This window comes from Bombus huntii, chromosome 12 (genome assembly GCF_024542735.1).
Source record: "Bombus huntii isolate Logan2020A chromosome 12, iyBomHunt1.1, whole genome shotgun sequence".
Lineage (NCBI taxonomy): Eukaryota > Metazoa > Arthropoda > Insecta > Hymenoptera > Apidae > Bombus > Bombus huntii.
The window spans coordinates 7204463-7226289 of NC_066249.1; the positions used below are offsets into that span (position 1 = coordinate 7204463).

General features: G+C 45.3%; 1 protein-coding gene across 2 annotated transcripts in view; it reads left to right on the top strand.

Annotated features, from left to right (window-relative positions):
* LOC126871790 (homeobox protein prospero-like) overlaps positions 1 to 21827 on the top strand; it is a 43381-nt gene that overhangs the window by 6813 nt on the left and 14741 nt on the right. For both annotated transcript variants that reach the window (XM_050631019.1, XM_050631020.1), the window contains exon 3: positions 1192 to 1346. In XM_050631019.1, the coding sequence (XP_050486976.1) occupies positions 1192 to 1346 (155 nt within the window). The remainder of the gene's footprint in view (positions 1 to 1191; positions 1347 to 21827) is intronic.

Below are 21827 nucleotides of genomic sequence, written 5' to 3' on the forward strand. Positions count from 1 at the left end.
AATCAAATCACAGGTTTCTGCGCCTATTGAAAAACGATTTCATGATCTCACGTGGTTCTTCCGTCGATCAAAAATCACCGGTGACTTAATCGTCATCCACCTCGACAACATGTACCTATAAACGCTATATCGCTGGCTTTCTTTCCCCGTCTTTCCTTTTCAGTGTTCGAGGTGTGCCGATTACATAGCATAATAAGCACGAGACACGTAGGTGCGGGCCGCGCGTTGAGAGGACCAGCTCGACTAATCCAGGGGTGGCTACACGCCGGAATAACCCTTATTACTGTCTGGCATCTCGTTATCGCTCATCGACGTTACCGCAAGCGCAAAATGCGACGCGCACCACGCGTGCACGTTTGATGCGTACGGCTACACTTGTCGACTCGTTCGCTCGTGAACGGAACGACTTCGCTTGTACACGCTGAGAGTTCGCACGCTGACGGTAACACCAATGACGATAGACGTCCGTGAAAATTGTAAACGTTCCGCGCTTTTCCCGTCTCCTCGCGGAATTAGATGGCTTTCAGCGGATCGAGTATCCGAGAAAAACGTTGCACAAATTTCACCTGATAGTAAGAAACAAGTTCGTTATAGGGCTGTCTTCGCTGATAATGTCTTTGACGATGAATTTATTCGCATTAACTTTCAATTGTACTCGTCTCGGTTAAGGAACAAACAAGAGACGAATTTTCGGTTTGTTCGATAGGGGATGGATTTCTTCGAGAAGCGTGCCTTAAGGCATGGACGAACTGCGGCAGATCGAACACACGGATTAACCAAATAAGAATGCGATGAAACCACATGAAGAGATCCTATTACCGATAAGGAGTCGGTAAGGCTTCCGTTGAGGATACGGCCAATCGTGGGTCAACCTCGGTGAGAACGTTCGAGCCCTACTACCCTCGCGACATCCACAGCTTGTACGATTTCTAATCCAATTTGATACGAAGGAAACACGATTAAGTTTGAGATATTTGCGTACATAGGAACAGATTGCCGTACAGAACGTCCATTCTTCGGATCGACGACATTACTTACGCCTTTATCAAAATCCATGCCTCTTCCTTTCTCTTGATAGAGAGATAGGACACGAATTGTGATAGAATCAACGAAATATGTTCGAAACATGTTAAAAATTCATTTCAATGGTCGTTTGACAAGCAAAAGAGTATTTCCTTAACCACGGTGAACTCGTCAATGCTGACACCGATACATCTGAGGAAGGCGAAGCTGATGTTCTTCTGGGTCAGGTACCCGTCCTCGTCCATCCTCAAGATGTACTTCCCCGACATCAGGTTCAATAAGAACAACACAGCGCAGCTGGTCAAGTGGTTCTCCAACTTCCGGTGAGTACAGCGACATTGTATCGAGAATTTACGGTTAACCACGGAAGTCGAAGGATTGTTCCAAAGTTCGAGTAACGGTTAAGATTCCGTAGCATATGACGCTGAGACATTGTATAACCACGATATCTTCTTCGTGCGTTTTAACACGTGCATGTTCAGATTTACCAATATAGAAATTTAACGAATTACGAACATCGATTAAGGATCTTACATACGTTACGTAAGAATGGACTCTTAATCGTAGTTGGATTAATTTGCACGTACATGAATCATATAAATTTGTTACGCGATAACATAGACGATTTGAACGTTTATTTAAAATATACCGAAGTCATAAAAAATAATACTATCGTATGTAAGAAGAAATGAACAAATTTTCATTCGAGCCTCAAAGATAATGTACGGGAACGATCCTTCGATCAACGATTGCATGCTCGTTATTTACCAAAAGAGAGTGCCGATCATCGGTAGCGAATGAATTTGCATAACATTCCCCGACGACAAGAACGACTCTGCTGTAAGGGCCGATCGTCGATATGAGATATCGTCGTCTTGGAACTCGCAAATCCGGGAATCAACGAGGAACATCGTTCTCGATTGACATCGTGTTGCCACTCCCTAGCTAGAGTTTCCGTGTCGCAGTCGGGAAAAGAAACGCGATCGTGGAAGATGTTTGAGGTACGCGAGTCCTGTTCCGTGTATGCAAACGAGAACGAGCTTTTCAAGTGATCGACCACTCCCTGTGTAGAAGCGGTCAGAGCCCAAGAGACGAGAGTCACGATGGGTGTGTCCGAATCTTAATTACCCTCTCTTCGGTCGGGAATAAGTAACAGCGGCTACATTGCGGCCAGGTATGAAGAGCGTAGGAGTCAGCGCGGGTACCGGCGCGTACCGGCCACAGCAGGCATTAGGCTGATTATAATTAGGCTGAGTACAGTACAGATCCGAGATATAAGGCGGTCGAGAAACGCGTGCCCGTGTCCCTACATTATTGCCGCTTTCTTATCGCGAGAGACGCCCATCCTCTTGGAGACCATAAGTTTTCGCTCGACCTCCGACATTCAACGCGTTTGCGGCTCTATTCCTGAAGGGAGGGTTGCTTGCTCGTTTCGTGACTTATTCGAGGGTGAGGGATTTAGAATTACACTATCGTTCAGGAGTATTCGGACACTAGATTATTTTTTATGAGATTCAATAATTATGGGTGAAATGATCTATGATAAATTTTTGTCTTATAATCATCGCAAGTATTTTTATATTTTTAGTAAAATTATTATAAAATTCAGTTCTTTTAATAACAAAATTCGTATGCTGTAATCTTCAACTAATATAATATGACTCGTGTCTTAACTTTAAGTCGAACAAGTTTATATTCTGTAATTTATACGATAAACGCTGCTAATTGCGTTTATCGCAAGATTCGATAATATCAATCCAGAAAATGACTCTAATCTGGTAGAACGTCTAAAGATTATGTTACGATTTTATTTATTACCAGTGATTACGAATTCAACTGTCACACGTGAAACAAAACGTGAATAAATTGTCTCTTACACGGGTGATCGTGAATCGTTGAATTCCATTGAAATCAGCAATGAAAATGTTCACGCAGGCTATACGCTTTAAAATACGTGGCAATCAATTTCATCATCGAAATTCAATGTCCATCATCGCGCATCGTTTCGTCGATCTCGTACGAAATATTCGAGGCACTCGAGCGAACGGGGGAGACCGGCCGCGAAATTTAATTAACGCAGGAAAAGGTCCATTAAAAAAGCTAGTCCCATGGAAATGAGGAAAGGGTACACTTAAAATTCCGTCGGGGAAAATGAGCGAAAAAAAAAGTTGTTCGAAATTTTATTCCGTAAAAACGACGTGTGCGGTCAAATGCCTGTTCGCCGAAACCACGAACGTAATTCCGGAATCATCTGTGATCTATCGCGAGTCACTGATCAGAAAACGAAGCGACGAAATTCGGAATACCAAAAACATACGAAAAAAAAGGAAAAAGCGAGTCGTCGTCGCGTTTGTCGACTGTGAAATAAAAAAAGTAAAGCGAAGGGCACGACGAATGGCGAATCGCAGTTGTACCGAGGAAGTTGTTTCTCGTGCCTATGCTCTTGTGTTCCGCACCCCTGCGATCTCATCCCCTCGTGGCCCTGTTTCGTTCACCCGAAACATTTTCATCGAAGGCAGCGAAAAAGAGAATCGGCTAGAGTGGTTGATAAGAGAGAACGGGCAGGAACGGAGTGTGTTTGCAAAAGTTTCAAACGTCCAGTAAAAATTGCATCGGAGGTCGGCTTCCGCCGTTAAGCACAAAGCTAATTACCGACTGAATATATTTCGGTACATTTCGTCGTGTCGGGGCCGGAGGGGTCTTTGGTCTCTCTTCTTCAACCTATGTACCTCCCCAACCTCGTTCTTTCCTTTTTCTTCTTCGCTGTCTCATGCAGCTACTATTCCCGATGACGAACCAGACGAGGAACGAGCGAAACACGACAAGGGTTCTTTCGGAATCTCTTTCAACGACGATCGACGAAACCGATAGCTATATTTCTCCGTTCACCCCTTGTTGTTTCTTTAGCTCGTCGAATTTCGTCCTACGCGATGTTCGCGAAAATCAAAGGGGATCTCGATCTTGAACCGCAAACTCCTTTCTTCTTTCTCTTTTTTCCTTCGTTCTCGACTTCAACGATAATCAACGACGCAACGAAACGATCGAAAGATCGAAACCGTCTTCTGAAACGGGTCGGAGGGGAACGCGAGCCAACGACGATGTGCAATTAACCCGAAGTCGGGTGATAAAATTAACGCGTTCGAGGCGGACCGTCCGCGACAGATAAACTATTGCGGTTGATGGAGAGAATTAATCGCGAGGGAAAAAAGATCCACCCTTCGGACGGTGCCGGTTATAATCTCAATGTTTCTAGCCTGGCCGTGTCCATAAATAATTACCGCGTCTACCCCGACGGCCACCCTAACGATCGTAAAAGGGAGAAATTGACAACTTTCCTCTTGATAATCCTTGCATATTAGTTTCGTACAAGTTTCCCGTAAAATGGCGATTAAAGGACGACACGAAGGTGCCAATCTCGCGGCTCATTAGGCACACTTTCACCCTACGAACCCTCTCCTTTGACGACTAATCACGTAAGGGTTTACCCCGGACACTTTTTCCTCCTGGCTCTACGGCAGTCGTTGTCGAGCGTGCTCGATCTGATAGCCTAATGCACGGCTTCCTATGCGGAAATGCTTCGCCACATTATTCTACGCTGCTACGTGTACTCCGACCACCCGTCACCCTTCGCCACCCTGCCGACGTTATACTTTTGTCACGAGAACCGAGTCGTGTTCCGTTGCCATCGTCCACGCTTTTTCAATCTTCCCGGTCAGCTTCGACCGATTTTCATCGGGGAAAAGAACGTTCGAATCAATTTAAGGGGTTGCTATGATCGATCGATCTACCCCTTGGTTCAATCGAATCGCTTACGACCCGAGTGAATTACAGGCAAGATTCAGATAAGAAGCTGTCAAGGTGATGAATTTTTGGCTTTATCGAACCAACAATAGGAGAACGTTCGAGGAATCGATCGATGCGATCGATAAGAAGTACGCATGGAAATTTTACGTACTTTGCAATCGTTCGGAAACCTTTCTTCAAATTTAATCGAATACATATAAACTTAGTCGGCAGATTTTCTTAAACTTTCTGCTTGATAGAATCGTTTTGATCCAGAGAATCGTAATTTGTTCATATTACAACGATAAAAAGAAGAAATAAACGCGTCATGTAACTACGACGTTCTTCAATACTCCAAAAGCATGCAACACCCTTTTTATTAAATAATTAAATACCGACACGCGATAATCTGTCTTTCATTAATCACCTCGAACATTATAATCAAAAAGCAATCACGCTTGAAACTCATAATCAAACACACATATATGCATTCGATCATATATTCTATTTGACGAAATATTTCAAATTTCCAACTTTAATTATTAAAATAATAATTAATAAACTGTTTCGCGACACGAACGCCACACGCACAAGGATATTTCCTTTAGACGTTCGCGCGGCGAGAAAATCGGTCCCGAAGCGACAAGACTTAAGGGGGAGAAAGAGGATCCGGTGTTGAGCGTCGTGGAAAGCGCGAGGCGAGGAGCGAAAGGAGATCAGGCGAGAAAGAGAGGGACGAGCTTTCACAAAGCGATTCTTCGCACCCTATTTTCTCACGCGCACGTCGAATCGAAAGCACGTCCGATATCTTACGGAGACTCGTTGACGTCGAGCGTACATCATCGGATCTGCTTATACCGACGACGATATTGACAGCCTTCGTTCGATGAAGCTTGCCGGGGGGGATGATTGGGGTCGTCGATGACAGTGTTGCGACGCCTGTGTGCGCCTCGAACGTGTGTCGCGTTCGTGTCCCGCTCTCTCTCTCTCTAGCTCTCTTTCTCTATATCTGGCTGCATCTCTGCCTCCGTTCGTCTGTTTGTGCGCGAAATAAGGGAGGAAAAAAGGAGGGTAGACAGAACGAGAGAAAGAAAGGGTGAGATGCGCGCGGACTCGGGTTAGTTCGTTATCAGATCTCACGGTAGGACACGCGACTCGGCCAGAGAGATCTTATCGTACGGATGGAAGGAATTTTATGTCGTATAATGGACAACGCTCGTACACGACACAGAGACGGGGCGTCGCGATGGATCTGCGTCGCGTGGAGCCGCACGACTTCTCGGTAGCGAATAAAAGGCCACCGCGATTCCTCCTCTTGTTTCTTTTATATCGGCAGACCTTTTTTTCCCTGAACTCACATTTTTTTGCCATGTTTTCACCGATCGCTTCGTTTGCTACGAACTAATTTAGAATTCGTAGGAGGCAAGGGTGAAAAATAGATCGCGTCGAGAAGATGTACCTCGGAAATTTGACGTCAAACCGCGATAATATTATACAAAGATGATTTTTTCTTTAGAGAATAAGAAATTAGAATTATCGAGGAACAGATTTCTTCGGAAACGTCCGTTAATTTGAATGAAAGCTAATATCAATGGTAGAGCACGATCTATATTACATTTATATCTTTTTTAAACAAATATGTCTTGATCAATAATTATCGATTGATACTTAAAGATCTGTTTGGTATCTGCTAAGAAAAATTTTCTATTTATTATATACGTATGTGTACGCATTGTATACATGTAATCACAGATAACAGTTTTCGTATACTTCACAATTTACAAATAAAACATACTTATTAAAATTCCTATTAGAACAGTCTGTTGTGAAAACTCGTGGCAAAATTAGTAATTCCATGCTCGTTAACTTCTTACAATACTCCAATCGTTACGATCAGACGGAGATAAATCCAGACGAAAGGACAACGTTCTGTCTATGAAAAAAAAAGACGCGAAAACGTAACTGGATAAACATAAACGCGGGGGTTAACGATTAAGCTAGCAAAGTGTCTGGAACGCGAGTAAAGTAATAAGAAGAGGAAGTGTTCGTTGTAAACGAAGAATCGAAAGCTCTCGAGCAGTCGAATAATGAAGTCGACGATGAATTTACCCAGTCACGCTTTCGAGGGGTTGCTTATCGTCTCGAAATCCTCGATAATTCTTCAACGAGGGTGCCTGTTCGCGTCTCTCTTTCTAATTTCTCCTTCGCCTCGTCCTTATCAACCGACGATCTACTTTGCTGTGGACATTGCCAGTCGGTTCTCCACCCTGTCCCCGCTGACCACGATGGTTAGGGTAATGACGCGGTAATTTTCTAAACAGGAATTTCCTTTTCCAACCCCTATCTGCCGGACACGAGCACGTGACCGGTCGTTAGCGACCACTTTCCTTCGCCTCCACGCTATTTCTGCAAACCGCGATGTTCTTCGATAGTTCTTGATTCTACCGTTAAAGAGAAAATCGGATTATTTATTTGGAATGTAAAAAACTGTAGGTTAAAATAATTTTATCGGTCATATTGAGAATTGCCGCAAGTTTTGTATTTTATTATTTTCATTCAAATAAGTTAAGAGATTTTAGTTGTTATTTTTATGATATTTCTCTTGACTGATTTTCCGTTTCTTTTTCCCGCTTTTTTCGAGCAGGTTTGATCGAAGCAGATTACTCGGCAGCAAAAACGTTTCTCAACGTGGACGGTCGACATAATGGTTGTTTTCTCGTTTTAGCGTCCTTAGATCGCATAAAATCTTTTTCAACGGAAAATGATTACAATCGATGGATCGTTGATGAATTAGCCGATACGAAATCACAGCTTTTTTTCATTATTATCGTGTTTCCTGTCTTTAATATGATCACCACGGTTTGAGTGTACGTCGTTTCTTATTTAGAGAAAAAGTAAAATTAAGCGGACAGCTATTCGATCACGTTCATGTTGATAATAATATGCGAGGATTTTCATTTGCGCGGATTCTATCAATTATAGAAAGACACGATTTTCTTTGGATAGCTAGTTTGTGGAGTTAATCTTCGATTCTCAGCTATTTAAAATACGATCGGAAAAGAAATTAAGCCAATTACAGATTTCTACTCTCATGAAACGTCGATATCGTTTTACAAATTAAAAAAGAAACGAATACCTCTTCAATAAGAGCAGCTTTCAAATAATTATACTAAACAGAAAACAAACTTAAAAAAGACATTTCAAACCCTACATGCATAAATGTCTATTTATATTTCATAAAATTACAGATGGCACAATGTTTAATTCTTAACTATCTTTTCATTCCAATCTGTCTTAACTTTTACTACGAATTTTCCGAGCGACGTAATATCTATGATAAATGCGCATTAGAATATCTTGAAAATACCTATTTTTCATAAATTGCCTCAACGTTTGCGGTCTAATTATGATATTCAACAAATACAACGTACTTCTATATTGAAAAAATCGCTCCCGAAACTATGACAACCAAAAATTTGTCACAATGATCGACATGTAATACGAAATGGAACACGTGCGAACGACAAAGGGACAATAAGCGGCAGAAAATTGAAATTAAAGGCGAAAAAGCGGTAATCCGTGTGTTCGCCGAAATCTTGACGACTACAAACGGGCCGAGAGACTGTAGGAAACCTGGAGGCGCGGGACCGCGCGAGTGTTCGCTGCTCCTCGGCGTGCGCGGCGGCTTGTGTTTTAATCCCACAAGATTGTGCATGCTTCGTAGAAGGAGAGAAGTGCGAGACATAGGGCTGACGGTGGATGGAGTCGAGGGATAGGTTGGCGGTAGAAGGCGTGCGTGGGCGGCTGCGTGGTAAACAGGCGAGAGCAGGCGAGGGCCATTTAGCGAGAAAGCTAGACACGAGCGTCGTCACGCGTGCTCTTGCACGTATGTACGCGTGTGCACCCATACGCGAACGATGACGACCGAGCCCCGGTTTTCTCTTATTGTGAGGAATAAGCTGGCTGCAACCGAGGGAAGAGAAAGAGGGTGGGTAGTCGGAGAAAATTCGAGCCTTGAGGTAGTAGACACACCGGGAGCAACTGTGACAGAGAAGAGAGAGAAAGATGGAAATCCGTACGTCGTATGCAAACGTTCGTAGGTAACGTGCAGGAGGCGAAGCGAACGCGTGCTTACGTTCGTAGGTAGTGGCCTGTTCTCTGTATCCCGAGCTACGGGATAGAGCCGGAGGAACACGAGCCTTGTAATTACTATGCTCTCGTAATCTTTTCTACTTCCACCTATGTATCCCCATCCGACTCTTCTTCCGGCGTGTTCTTCTTTCAATTCGTTGGCTGCTTCCTGCTTGCTGGTCTCGTTGTTTCACGAGCCTTCCTTTCTCTTCTTCGTCCTTTCCCGCTGGTCGCTATGGTTTTTGGACACGCGACATGTGCGCGGTATATGTATGTAACAGTGTACCGCACGATGCTTGTAATTGGGCTCGTTTCCTGGTTCGTTGAGTTTCCGAGCAAGACGAGATTTCGCTTATTTTTTACATGGAACACGTTGCGGTTTACCGCGGGGAAGAAGTTCTAGTATAGAGGCCTTAATTTTTAAAACGCTTGTTTCCAGGTTCGCTTCATTGTGTGTCGTTTCCCCTCTCTCCTATGTCTTTCGTCTTTTTTTTTTTTTATTTTTCTGTCGTTCTCACTCGAGTTCAAGCAACGTTGATTCGTAGCAAGAAACGAAACGACGATGCGAGCGTCTGACTTCTCCGAGAAAAACGAAGCATGTCTTCGAGATCGTTGACATCGGAAGCTTCGGCTCCGTCTCTTTTCCCCGAGGATTCCGATTTGCTTCTGTGCAAAGTCCTCTCTGGATTTCCTTCTCATTTCGCATGCAGGAGAGTCCGGTCGTCGAGAGGAAGAAAGGATTCTGGTCGAAATGAGCAAGTACGAATTCTTTGAGACAAAAGCCAAAGCGTAGAGAAGCAGAGAGAAGGAGAGAGGGAGAGAGAAAGGTGGTCTAGGGCCAGAGGTAATACATCGAACACGAGAAAGAGTCGGGGGTGGCAGAAACAGCAGCAACAGTAAGAAGTGGTAGGAGTAGAAAAGGGAGGGAAAGGAGAAGACGATGACGGAGGGGGTGGCGGTAGGAAAAGAAAGGGGTAGGAAGAGACGGGAGAGAATGTATCGTGGCAGTTCCGTAGCCAGGACCCTCTAATGAAAAGAAGGAAACTTTGGTCTTTGACTTTCGGGCCGCGGCCTTGCTGACGGCTATACCTGCTTCTCCGAAGGGTAGAAAACGAAGGAATGGAAAAGAAGAAGACGCCGGTGATCTCTTCGGCCGCCGCAAGGCCCTTGAAGTTCACAAAGGAGCCCTCTTTCGTTCCTCGTGTTCTCTTTCGTGTCTCTGTGCTACACAGATGCACGCGCGTCCTGCACGCGGCCGTCTGCCAAAGACGTACACGCACGGACGTAATGGCGAACCACGAGCGAACGAGTTATATAGGTAGTCGAGCGAGATCTCGAGAAATTCGCGCCAGCTCCTTAATTAAAAACTCAGTGTACGGCACAATGGAGTGGCAACTCTTTGGGTACCGCTACTTGCTACCGCTGTGCTGCCTCTACCACCACCGTTGCTGACGCTGGCCTTCTGTAGACAGGTACCTACAATACCGACCTACCCTAACCACCAGACTTTTACTTCCTTACTGAGGTGGTCAGGGTGCCTCATTCCTCCACCAAATAATCAGCCTCGGTTCATCGCGCGAGCGATTTTATTATTTGCCGAATCGATCGGTTCTTTAATTGCTACGTTCACGCGACTTTGTCGAGTCGTTTGTATCGTACACGTACGTATCTTTGCAAATGTACGAACACGCACGCATTGTTTGCGCATCTTTGAAACGCAAATGATCCATCCGCTTTCATTCTTTTTTTTTTTTTTTTTAATTCCAACGTACGAATTGCGAGTATCCGATATTCTCGATCGAACGATCGTTCTCCACATTTACGCACACCGCGGGCAAGTATCTTCGCAGAGTAAGTGAAACTCGTCGGTTATAGCCCGAATTCCCGCGAGGAAGCGAATTTTTCGGAAGAAGGGTAATCCGGCTTACGGCGATGCAGCCGGGATGAAGCACCCTGCATCCAGTCAGCTTACCTCGTACGTGGTGGTTGTGCGCGTAAACGGCAGTCACTTAATTAAAAATTACTTAATTACGTTCTTGGCACTAATTAGTGGCGCTTGGCTCTCTCTCGCCCGTACGCCTTCGCTACCTAGGCACTGCTGCCACCTTCTTTCTCTCTTTCGCGCGCTCAGCCAGCCCGCCCACACCACGACCTCCTTCAACCCTCTCTCGCCTTCCTCGACCGTTAGCTGCCTCCTCCATCTCCTCTTACACCCTCCTTCTACACTCCGTTCACAACCAGCCGGCAGCGAAATCTCTGTCTTGGTTTGCATTCTTCTTCTCTCTTCCGCCGCTCGGTATTACCGCCAACCCCCGCATCCACCTTGCCACCCGCCAACAATCCAACACCCTCTGCTCTCCCTCCCTCTCTCTCTCTCTCTCTTTCTCTCTCTGTCTATTTCCATTTCTCTGTCCCTCTCTTCACCCTTTTCTTTCCCTGCTCTCCGGAAGTCAGACTAGCAACGAGTTACCCGAAGCGCCGTAAACTTCCGGTTAACGTTATTTCTCTTCTTATTCGGTTTTCTTCGCGGTTTTCACGCACTGCCGACCCTTCGCCGCCCTCTCCGCGCCCCGTCACCTGGCTTCCGCAGGGATTACCCCTTTGTTGCCGAGTACACGACTCCGGAGTCATCTTTGAAACTCCAATGCTATATACCAGCAAACAAGCAGAAGCTCCCGCTTCTTCTTTCTCGTTTTTCCTCTCGTCGTTCGTACTGATAATCCAAGAGAAACGCCGGCTGAACGAGGATGAAACGAAGTGAAGTCGTTCGTTTATGCCGTTCGATGTTGAATTTTTATTAATGCGATCTTCATCGATTCCATTTCTGTTCCGCTATCGTCTGAATGTCGTTTGATATCGTAACAAACGCGTATTAAAATCGATCGATCCTCGGTAAGGAAAAAGAAGAATCTCGATATTCTAAACGGTGGAAACCAACCCCCCTTCTGACAACACCTTCGCCGCGCAATTCGCCCCCGCGAACGATCAGAAAAAATAGAAGTCCTGATCAGACAGACGAGGAAGAGAGCGAACGAGCTTACCACCCTCGCGATATGTCAGTGCCGTAACATAAGGGGTTCCTGCTGGCGTTGCAGCAGGCAACCAGTCAGGCGGCAGCCGTGGCAGCAGCAGCATCATTCCTTTTCGAATTTTTTGATAATGAACACAAGTACGAGAAACACGACGGGTATTGGCTGGGCGGCAGACAATGCGGTGGCCGCAGGGTTATCGCGGGAGGAACAACGAAGGAGGCGGGGGCTAGCTGACGGGGTTTCGATGGGAGCGAGCCTCTGCGCGGGGAGAGAAAAGGAAGAGGAGCAGGGGGGAGAAGGGGGTGGCGGAGGGTGATGCCAGGGGACTTTATAGGGGATGTAAGCATCGCCACTGCAAGGCTAATCCGTCGCTATGAGCTGCTACTTGCAGCATGAGTACGGTACACTCCCTGCCAAAGATTCTTTTCCCTACCACCTTCTCCCTCCTCCAAACTCACGATGCCCCCTTGGGCAGTCATCTTTCTTCTTGTTGGTAGAACGAACTGGTTCATTGACCCTGCCAGCGAGGATATTGCGCCGAAAGATCTCGTGAGATCCTCGTCTTTCGTAAGATGTTGCGACTTCAAAGACACTCGATGATTTCGACCCACGATTTCGACCAGATTAAAGTTCAGAAGATGTTAACGTTCCCGTACATGTTCTCGTCGATCATTCTCCAGATTCGATTAATTTGGAGGATCGAGAGAAAAACAACGATATTTGTAGTAGAATGGTCCAATTATGATTCGGTTTTTTTTTTTTACCAGATAACCCGTATCGATGCGAATGAGAGGAAACGAAGTAGGTAGGACGATTGATTAGATCCGCGAGGTCGATGATACTGAACAGGATATTGCACGGTGGCCTGATTACGTAAAGTCTCGGAGTCTTGTCATTCCGGGGGTATTTAATACCTCGAGAAAAATGCTTGTGACGTTCTAAAGAATTTTATTGTCCGGGCCGTATGAGCTAGGTCCGAGGGCTCGTTATCCGTATTTCTATTGTTCACCGAGTGCATTCCTGTCGGGCGCAAATTACGCCGAAACATCTGCCGGCTACCGTACAATATCAGCCCCTCTACCTAAGAAATATCGGAAATAGTTGGCCGATCCGCGAAGGAAACACTTGGCACGCTGCCTAGTTCGCTCTCGGCGGCTTTGCTCCGGTTGCGCTACTTGCCGATGCATTACTTAGCTAGCAAGTGCAAGCGAGCGGCCGAGCTTGCACGAGCAAGGAGACCTAGAAAATTCATCGTCCACGATGAATGTGCCGTTTCTAAATGCGAGTGCTTACTTTTTATCTTCTTTTTCTTTCCTCTCTTTCTTTCGCTTATCCCTTTCTCCTCCTTTTTCGGTTTGTTTCTTTGCAAACCGTGCGCTGTGATCGCCTTCGCCATCGTTGACACACGCATACCCACCACATCCTACACACATATATACAGATAAAAGAGACGCCACGGAATTAAAATACGATATTGACCGCGTCCCGGTCTAACTAAATATTGATCGTTCTCCTTTGCGATCCCTTTTGTTTCGTTTGCGGCCGGGAGAGGCCAACTGACACGAATATCTTCTTTTCTTGCCTTAAGACGAGACTAGTGGAGTCATTAACGAGACGGCCTCGGTTTTCTCGCGACACTGATTCCACTCCTTGAACCCCTTCGCGTTCTTCTTTCTCTCTACACGTTTAAATACTACCACCACTCCGACGTAATTGTTTTCCGTGGAACAGGCAGTCGCGTGCTTTTCAGACGCGGTTAGAAGAGAGAGGAACTTTTAGAACTAAGGCTGACTACTAACGCGACCGCCACGAAAAAAGGACCTGTATGTGTTTTTAAGCGAATTAATCCTAGCGCGAGATCGTTAAGACAAGTGCGGGGCCACTTTCGATATAATACCGCGTTTAACCGTTTCTTAAAGTGGTTGTACTTAGCGCGTTCGCGCATTCCGATCTATCGAAAATATCGTAGTCAATCATATTGCAAACACGTGTTTGCGAAAGCAATGGGAAAAATATTATACCTACATATTGTTAGAAATATATAAATATTGCTATACCAAAGAAGTATCTATTATGTTATAACTACGTAGAGAAAATTTGAAAATCCTTTCATAGACAATTAGGTTTTATAATTTTGAAGTGTTAATTTCATTTTACCAATTATATAAAAATATTAGATTGCGTTATAAGCTTAACAAGGTATGTAAATCGTAGAATAGAAAGAATTTAGATGATATAATTTACTACGATGTAATTCGTTAATTGATTTTTTTCTACCAAGGAATAAGTATTGTAACATAAAAAAGTTGCCGCCATACATGGTACTTCAAAAATCTGGGAAATATCCGCAAAAGTAGGTGTACACAAAATCCCTTGAATTCTCTCGCAATTTTTTTCGATTCTCTTAAAAACATAATTAAATCGGATATCTCGACTGTACGATCCTAACATCCGGAGGAAGTCTACTCGAGTTTTAAATCACGGGTAGGGTAATTCGTTATTCCGCGTGTCTCGGTAGTCGCGTCACGCGGTCCGGTTATCGAGCGTTATTTGCTATCCATGTTCGAAGGATTTCCACGGAAAAACGCGCGCATTCGTCTACGTCCATCCTCTCCTGCGCTGAGTACGCGCAGGATCTGGCGTGCTCGCGCGTCAGTCGTCGAGATACCGGGCGCTCGTTGCCCGGAGACTCTTCTCGTTTTTGTGCTCCGCACGAAAAACGTGAAATGATAATGTAGCCGGTATCCCGCCCTAATCGGCTTTGTATTCACCGTGATGGCTGGTGGACCGGGGTACTGCAAGCCGTGCGGCATAGGCACGGAACGAGGGAGGTGGCAGTTGGATCCTGGGGCAGCTGGGAGAGATGCAAGCCTCCTCCGGCCTCCATGGAGGATTTAATTTACATCCACCGGCGAAAAACGCGGAAAACAGTTTATCAAAAAAGTTACCGCGCAGGCTCCGACCGTGCCGAGAGGCAGAGATAAAACGATGGAAGAAAAGAGAGAGAAAGAGAAAAGAGTGGGAAACAGCGGACCAGGAGGAGGAGGCGGTAGAGGTGGTGGAGGAGATGCCGGAGGAAAAGGGGGTGCGGGATAGAAAGAGGGTTCACGACGGCAGAAATGAAATTGTCCGTGCATGGATTACCGTCGACTTCGTTATACCGTCGAATTAGTCTCCCTCTCCACCCTCCTGCTTCCCTCTTTCTCTCGGCTCTACATGTCCATTCTTCTACCTCTATCTCGCGGCGCATCATTTATTCACCGCTCCTAAAACGGCACTTAAGTATTTTTTAATAAAACCTCTTAGCTCGTGCGAGTACTTATATACCTCTGCCATTTATTACACTACGTCTTTCTTTGGCGGTTTCTTTTATTACTCGTCGGATAAACAGCGACTTAATTTTCTACCTTTCCGGAATCTGACACCTTTCCCCCTTACGCTAATCTTCACTTTACTGCCGATTCTTATCGTTGTCACACGCCGATTGCATCGTCGCGACGACAATCGCAAATAGATTCGGTCATCCAGTTACGTAGTTACGTACATATCGATATCCGTTTCAGATCTCGAACGAATTATCGACGAGGAAGAGGTTTCGGGGAAATAACGATCATGCGTGACCCGACGAGTAAAACGATCGCGGCTCGTTCGGTGCAACTTTAAATTTCCCGCTAATCCCACGGGGAATCGGTCCGATGCCTCTTGTGACGGTTCGCGGCAAAGCGAATCAGGATTCGAAATCGGCATGGACCGAGCGTAAAATTACTGTTTCGGCCAACATTTACTCCGGCGCTCGCGGGGGTAACGTTCGACTGGACAGCGACTCTGAATTGATTTCGTTTGAAATCCCATCCCCCATCCTCCCTTCTACCTCTTCTACGTCCGCCACTCACTCTTCCCCTTTCTCCCCTTCTCTCTTTCCCTCTCATCCAGGATCGTTGTTCGCTACCCTCGCCTTTCTCTTCTCTCACTCTCCCTCTCTCTCTCTCTCTCTCTTTCTCTCTTTATCCATCTATCTCTATCTCTATCTGCCGCCCTCTTTCTCCCTCTTTTCCTCCCTCTCTTCGTTTTCGAATCTCGTCCGGGTCTCTGACGCCTACATACTGAGACCAGGGCGAAATGCATTTCGATCCGCGCCATTTTCTACCGGTCGCATCTGCGTGTCCAGCTTCGAAATGGAGAAAAAAGACAAGCACTGATATGAGGAGGTGGTAGAGGGGGCGGGGGGGGGAGGGCGATGGATAAAGGAGAGAGAGGGAGAGAGGACTCATTAGCCAGGGTAACGTGACACACGAGCCGGAGAAAGTGATGCTGCAATCAATAACCAGCGACGCTATTTCCCGATGCGTGCCCCTTCGAAATTTCTGCAATTTCGCCACCGATTGCGAAACAATGCGCACCACCCGCCACGATTCCGCGGTCGTCACGCGGACCGCCATACGTTTCACGCGCGTTGTTTTTTCCACCGCGCAACTCTCGCAACTCTTGGACATTACCCCCACGCTGGCTAAACAATTCTGGTAACTTTCAAGTTTAAAACGACGCGCGTCTGATCGTTTCCTTTTGGTTGCTCTTTTCGAATTTCCTACGATTTTCGAATTTATCGTATTCGATTATCTATTTCGATTGGCAATAGCAGACAAAAATGATGAAACTCTGAGGACGTTAGGAATTATCGCTGTTTTCTTTTGTCCTTTTTGATGGTGAACTATTCATTCAGTGTTCGGAAAATTATTTTATATAAAAAAAAAGTTTAGAAAAAAGAGATTGTGGAACGTAACAAAATTTTCTTTCAAATTCCTCGTATCGTATGATGAACGTGTTTCGAACTTAACGAAGATCGTATATCGTAAAATTATGTAATAGCTGTAGCAATAAATAATAATTCTTAATATACGAGGAGAATTATGCAATTTCGTAATATTCTTTGCTTAAAGGAATACGATAAATTTGCCTAAAATTTAGGTAATAATGATTTCAATGAATACGTGTTCACGGGCCAAGAATCGACTAAAGTTCTCGCTATTGTTCATCATTTTCACGATCGAGCGCAGGTAGAAAAGTTGGCTGGAAAGTTAGAAGCCGTCGATCATCGATATAATGTAAAACGCTACGACCAGCGGCACATCAAAAGAGCGAATTGCAAAATAATAGAGCAACGCGGTTAGTTCAAAATTCAACGAACCCCGTCCATGAAGGCTGGTAATCAATGAACCTTATGCGGAACAAAGAGATCAATGAACGCGAATGACTCGATGATACCAAGCTAGGAGCAAAATAAACCGGGGTTCGTGAAACTGGATGAGAGATGAAATGAAAAGCCTAGTTTAAAAACTCCAAAAAAAAAAAAAAGAAAAAAGCAAAATAAAAAGAAAGAAAAAAGAGGAAAATAGGAAGAGAAAAAAGAAAAAGGGAAAAAGAGAAAGATTCGTAGGAAATTCAACAACGAACGGCCCAACCGATAATATCCATCGTCCACTCGAAGACGGGGTAGAGGGTCGGTGTCACTGGTCCCGGCGCCACGTCATTCGATATTTTTGTCAGTAAAACGATATCAGGCAAATTGCATCTGTCCTTTACACCGTGGCTCCGAGCCAGATCAAACAGTGTTCGTCCCTGGATATTACTCTTCCCTCATCGGTAGCCAGGGTGCACTTTCTCGTTCGTATCCGGCAGTCGGGCGTCGATGGAGTGCCTTTCGACGGTAAAAGGGGCGCGCGAGAGTGCGCAATAAATTTAGAGATGCTCAGAGATTAGTTTTATCGGGTAATCTATATCGCAAAAATGACATCACGCACGTGGGTCTGACGATATTATTCCGTTTCTCCTCTAATCTTTTTTCATCGAACGCGTTCTTCTTGTTGCGTTGTGAACGCGTCGTTCTTGTTACATTATGAACGCACTTTTCCACGCAACGTTGCTAATATCGTTTCCGAAGAGACGAGAAAGTTTCGTTGACTGTGCTGTCGTAGCAGCTTCGTATAGTTCGTTCCGAAAACGTTGGACAAGTCCGTTAATGCTACCTTTAATTTGGCGCTCCTCCAAAAGAACTCATTCGAAGCGGGCGCAGAGGCCGCGAAACCTGGGCAATGGCCGCCGAACGGGACTCTTATTGGCGTCGTATGTAAATCGCCCATATGCCGAGTCAATTCTCTTGAGCACACCATAAGCATGCGGGCAAACGAAGCACGCCAAGCACGACTATCTTACGACACGACATACGGGCGACAAGTAGGCCGGTGTCGTTAAAGGAGTAGCAACCTCGGACGTGTCTACAAAGAAACATGAAGGTTTTGACCGCTTTCGTTCACCGATCGGATACATTCTTTGCTCGATATAGTCCTCACGGTATAGACGAATGGAAAGTCTCGCGTAAAATGAATACCGTTCAGATCGTTTTCCTAAATACCGTGCAAACTAATTTTATGGATTTCAGTTTTCCTTGAATAAGTCAAAGATCTTGTGTTTCATTTCGTTGATAGGTTTATCGAATTTATTACAAGAAGTGACGCGTTAGATTCATTGAGAATTCTAGATACCACTAAGCTATTACCGGTACAACGTTAGAAATGTTTATTTCGTGTATTATGTTAGAAGAAAGCTCTAGGAAAGCTTTAAGAAAATTCTCGATGTTCCTTGAATGAATTCTTAAACCTTAAAATAAATTCTTCTATCACATTAATATTATTAATTGAAATATACGAAGATCGTAGTACTAATTACAAGACCAATCAACTTAAACTATCGAAAAGTGAAGAGTCACCTGCTCGGTTCGTGTCCTACAACAATTTGCTAATCCAACGTTCCTTTCGCGATAAAAGACACGAAGGTGTCATATACCTGGGATCGACGGAAATGGTATCGTTTAAGACCCATAAACCTAAGCCGGTCGAATATTTACGGCAGCTTCTCCTATCCCGGGTGGTCGACAGTTGTCTAGTAAATCCTATTTACTGTTACCCAATGGTCTATGTGCACTAGAGATGCTGGGAGGGTGCCTATCACCCCTAGCTAACCTACTGCCCTACTGCCATGAGTCTCACCCCTGAAAGAGTCTGTCGTATCTCTTTCTTTCCTTTGCAACCTTTCACACGGTCTCCATCTCCCTTTGCCACTCTTTCCGTGATAGAGCTTTTGCTTTTTTCTCTTACCATCCCCTTCCCCCTTCGTGTTACGTCGCCATCTTTCCGCATACACGCAACGGTCCTTCATAGATCGGATCACGCGATGATCTCACGATATTCGTCATTTTCTATGGGACGAGCGAAGGGCGACTGTTTTTCAAGGTTTCTCATACCTCGGAAATCGTCCCCTTTATTCCTATCGCGCCCCTTCCGTACGTAGTTCTTCGGTTACGCTTGATAATCGTTTCGAATCAACAAATACCAAGTATCGATCGAAGTTCTTCCCAAGGTATTGGCTAATTTGTTGGCTGTCGACGCATCGAACTCTCTTTCCACGTTCGAAGAATTATCCATTGAGTCATAAGTACTCGCTAAGGCAGTTACTTGTCGTATTTAGTGGACAAAATTCGGACAAACTTTACTTTACGAGGTATACAGGCATATAGGTGAAAGCAACGAAAAGCATTCGATTTCTACCAAATATTAATATTAAACGAATTTAGCTACAAAGAATCGTGTAAATTTTAATTATATCACACAGGATCCTAATATATTCCTCCTAGACATTTAGGACGTCTCTACTTTTCGCTGTGTACCAACGTGTTCTATCAGAACAGTACGATAGGAATTACCAAACTATATTATCAGAGGCAAAATTACCATAATCTTTTACCGAAGATTCTAAACGTTAGAGGGAGGAAGGAAAATAAAGAAACGAGAAGCCCGCGGGAACGCGGAGGCTCCCTTGAAAAACGCGACCTAGACCCGTGGCTCCGTTCCGCGTTACAGCTCTTTCAAGCTGCGGAAACGTGCCCGTAATGTGGTTTAGCGTGGCATGACAGGAGGTAAACTTGACGACAAAGAATTATTGATTTTTTTTGAGCGGGTTGAACGAGTTGCTGGGCGGCTGAAGCGGTCCCGGTAGGGTATTCGACAAAGGATGTTTTCCAAGTCCCTAACCTAGGTAACCCTTCTCCTACGCTTCTGTCGCATGTGTACGTGTTTCCGTGTGCCACCCGGACTCTCAGTGGTTCTACTCTTGCCCCTGTGTCGACGTGTGTGCCGGGGGTTCGCCCTCTCCTTCTCTTTCTCTTTTCCTCTCTCTCTCTCTCTCTCTCTCTCTTCCGCCTGTCCTCTTTCCCCTCTTTTTCGTCTCTCGCTGCCCACACGCCGTGTGTACTCAGCCGATGCACCGAGGACTTAACTGCCTTATTGTCGTCCCAACAGGCATCGGAGCTTCGGGACAGATGTGCAAAATTTAAGGTTAGAATACCAGAGAAATCGTCACTGACGTCGAGACCCAAGCTTCGCTCAGCCTCTTCCTTGCTTCTCGCAATAACGCTCTCCCCTCGCTTTCCACCAATGAATAGGAAGTCGATGACCCACGAGTTTCTTCAAATTAAATCGGTAAATACGGCGTCTCGCAGAGTAATCGGTCAATTGATACCTTTGGGTAACAGATTATGGTCGGAAAATATGATTATGGTCGTGGGCTAATCCCTTGACGAGTTTGATAATTTAGAGAATAATTATCTCCTTATTCTCAAGATCTCATACATATTTTGCTATCAAATATAAAAAATACCTACTTTTACGTATATTTGACGACTTGGACGAACTATTCCCGAACTACTTCCGGCGAATGAAACATCCGAAGCCTATTCATAAGAACGTATACCTAATACCTGTTTATAGATAGCAAATCCAACTGTTGTACTTTAGCGAACTTTCGTAACGTACACGTATCATCGATACCATCATCAGATTTGTTCGACACGTAAAGACCCGCATTGTTCGTAACAGAAGCGTGTAACTATTCATGAAAGAATCAGTTACATCGTACAATAAGCAAGCTGAAAAGCGTCGCTAATTTAACAATCGGTGAACGAAAATTTAAGAAAACTTAAAAAAAAACTTACAAAAACTTGCAACGTTTTGCATCCTTCGTAGACAGATTACATAGATACATCTTGCATAGGTACGAACACCAGGACAGAGAATCGATAAGTAACGTTTCCGAAACCAACCAGTTATTACACATATGTATATCAATCGAAGACCATTCGACGATTAACGCTCGGACAAGCTTTCGAACGGCCAGTCGAAGAAGGTCAAAGACCCTGGGTTCGAATTGCCGCCGGAATGGATCCGGTGTTCCACGATCAAGTAAGACGCTCAAGAATGCATCGTACCGGAACCCGGTAATTGAACCATTAAAAATTCGCTCGATCCCTTAATCAAAGAATGCGTTTAAAGCAAAGTGATCGAACAGTGTGGCTTCGCGTCTGACATCCCCTACCCCGATGATCGTAGCAGGCTGCCGTCGTTGCAGCAAGGCAACAGCCGCCAGCGGCAGTAACAGCAGCGGCAACCAGCCTGGCTGAAAGTGCATCCACGTTAGAGCTCGGTCTTTTTGGAACACCGTACACCCAAATAGTCTAATTCAGCTTTCGCACCTTATGCACGCGAGGCTGCACATGCATAGTGCAACAGCGGCCGGTGCATCGGTGGCGGCTGCTCGGACGCCGGGGAAAAATCGATCGAATAAAAAATGCTTGGCCGATGCCGACGTGTGACGAGGACGCGAATCGCGGCCGATAGCAGCCAGTGGAGGTGGAGGAGGACGAGGACGAGGAGGACGAGGACGCCGGCGGGGTTGAAGGAGGGGTGGTGGTGAAGGCGGACGGGGGCTTAGTACGGTAGCAGAAGGAGGGATAGTCCGGGACCATTGAAG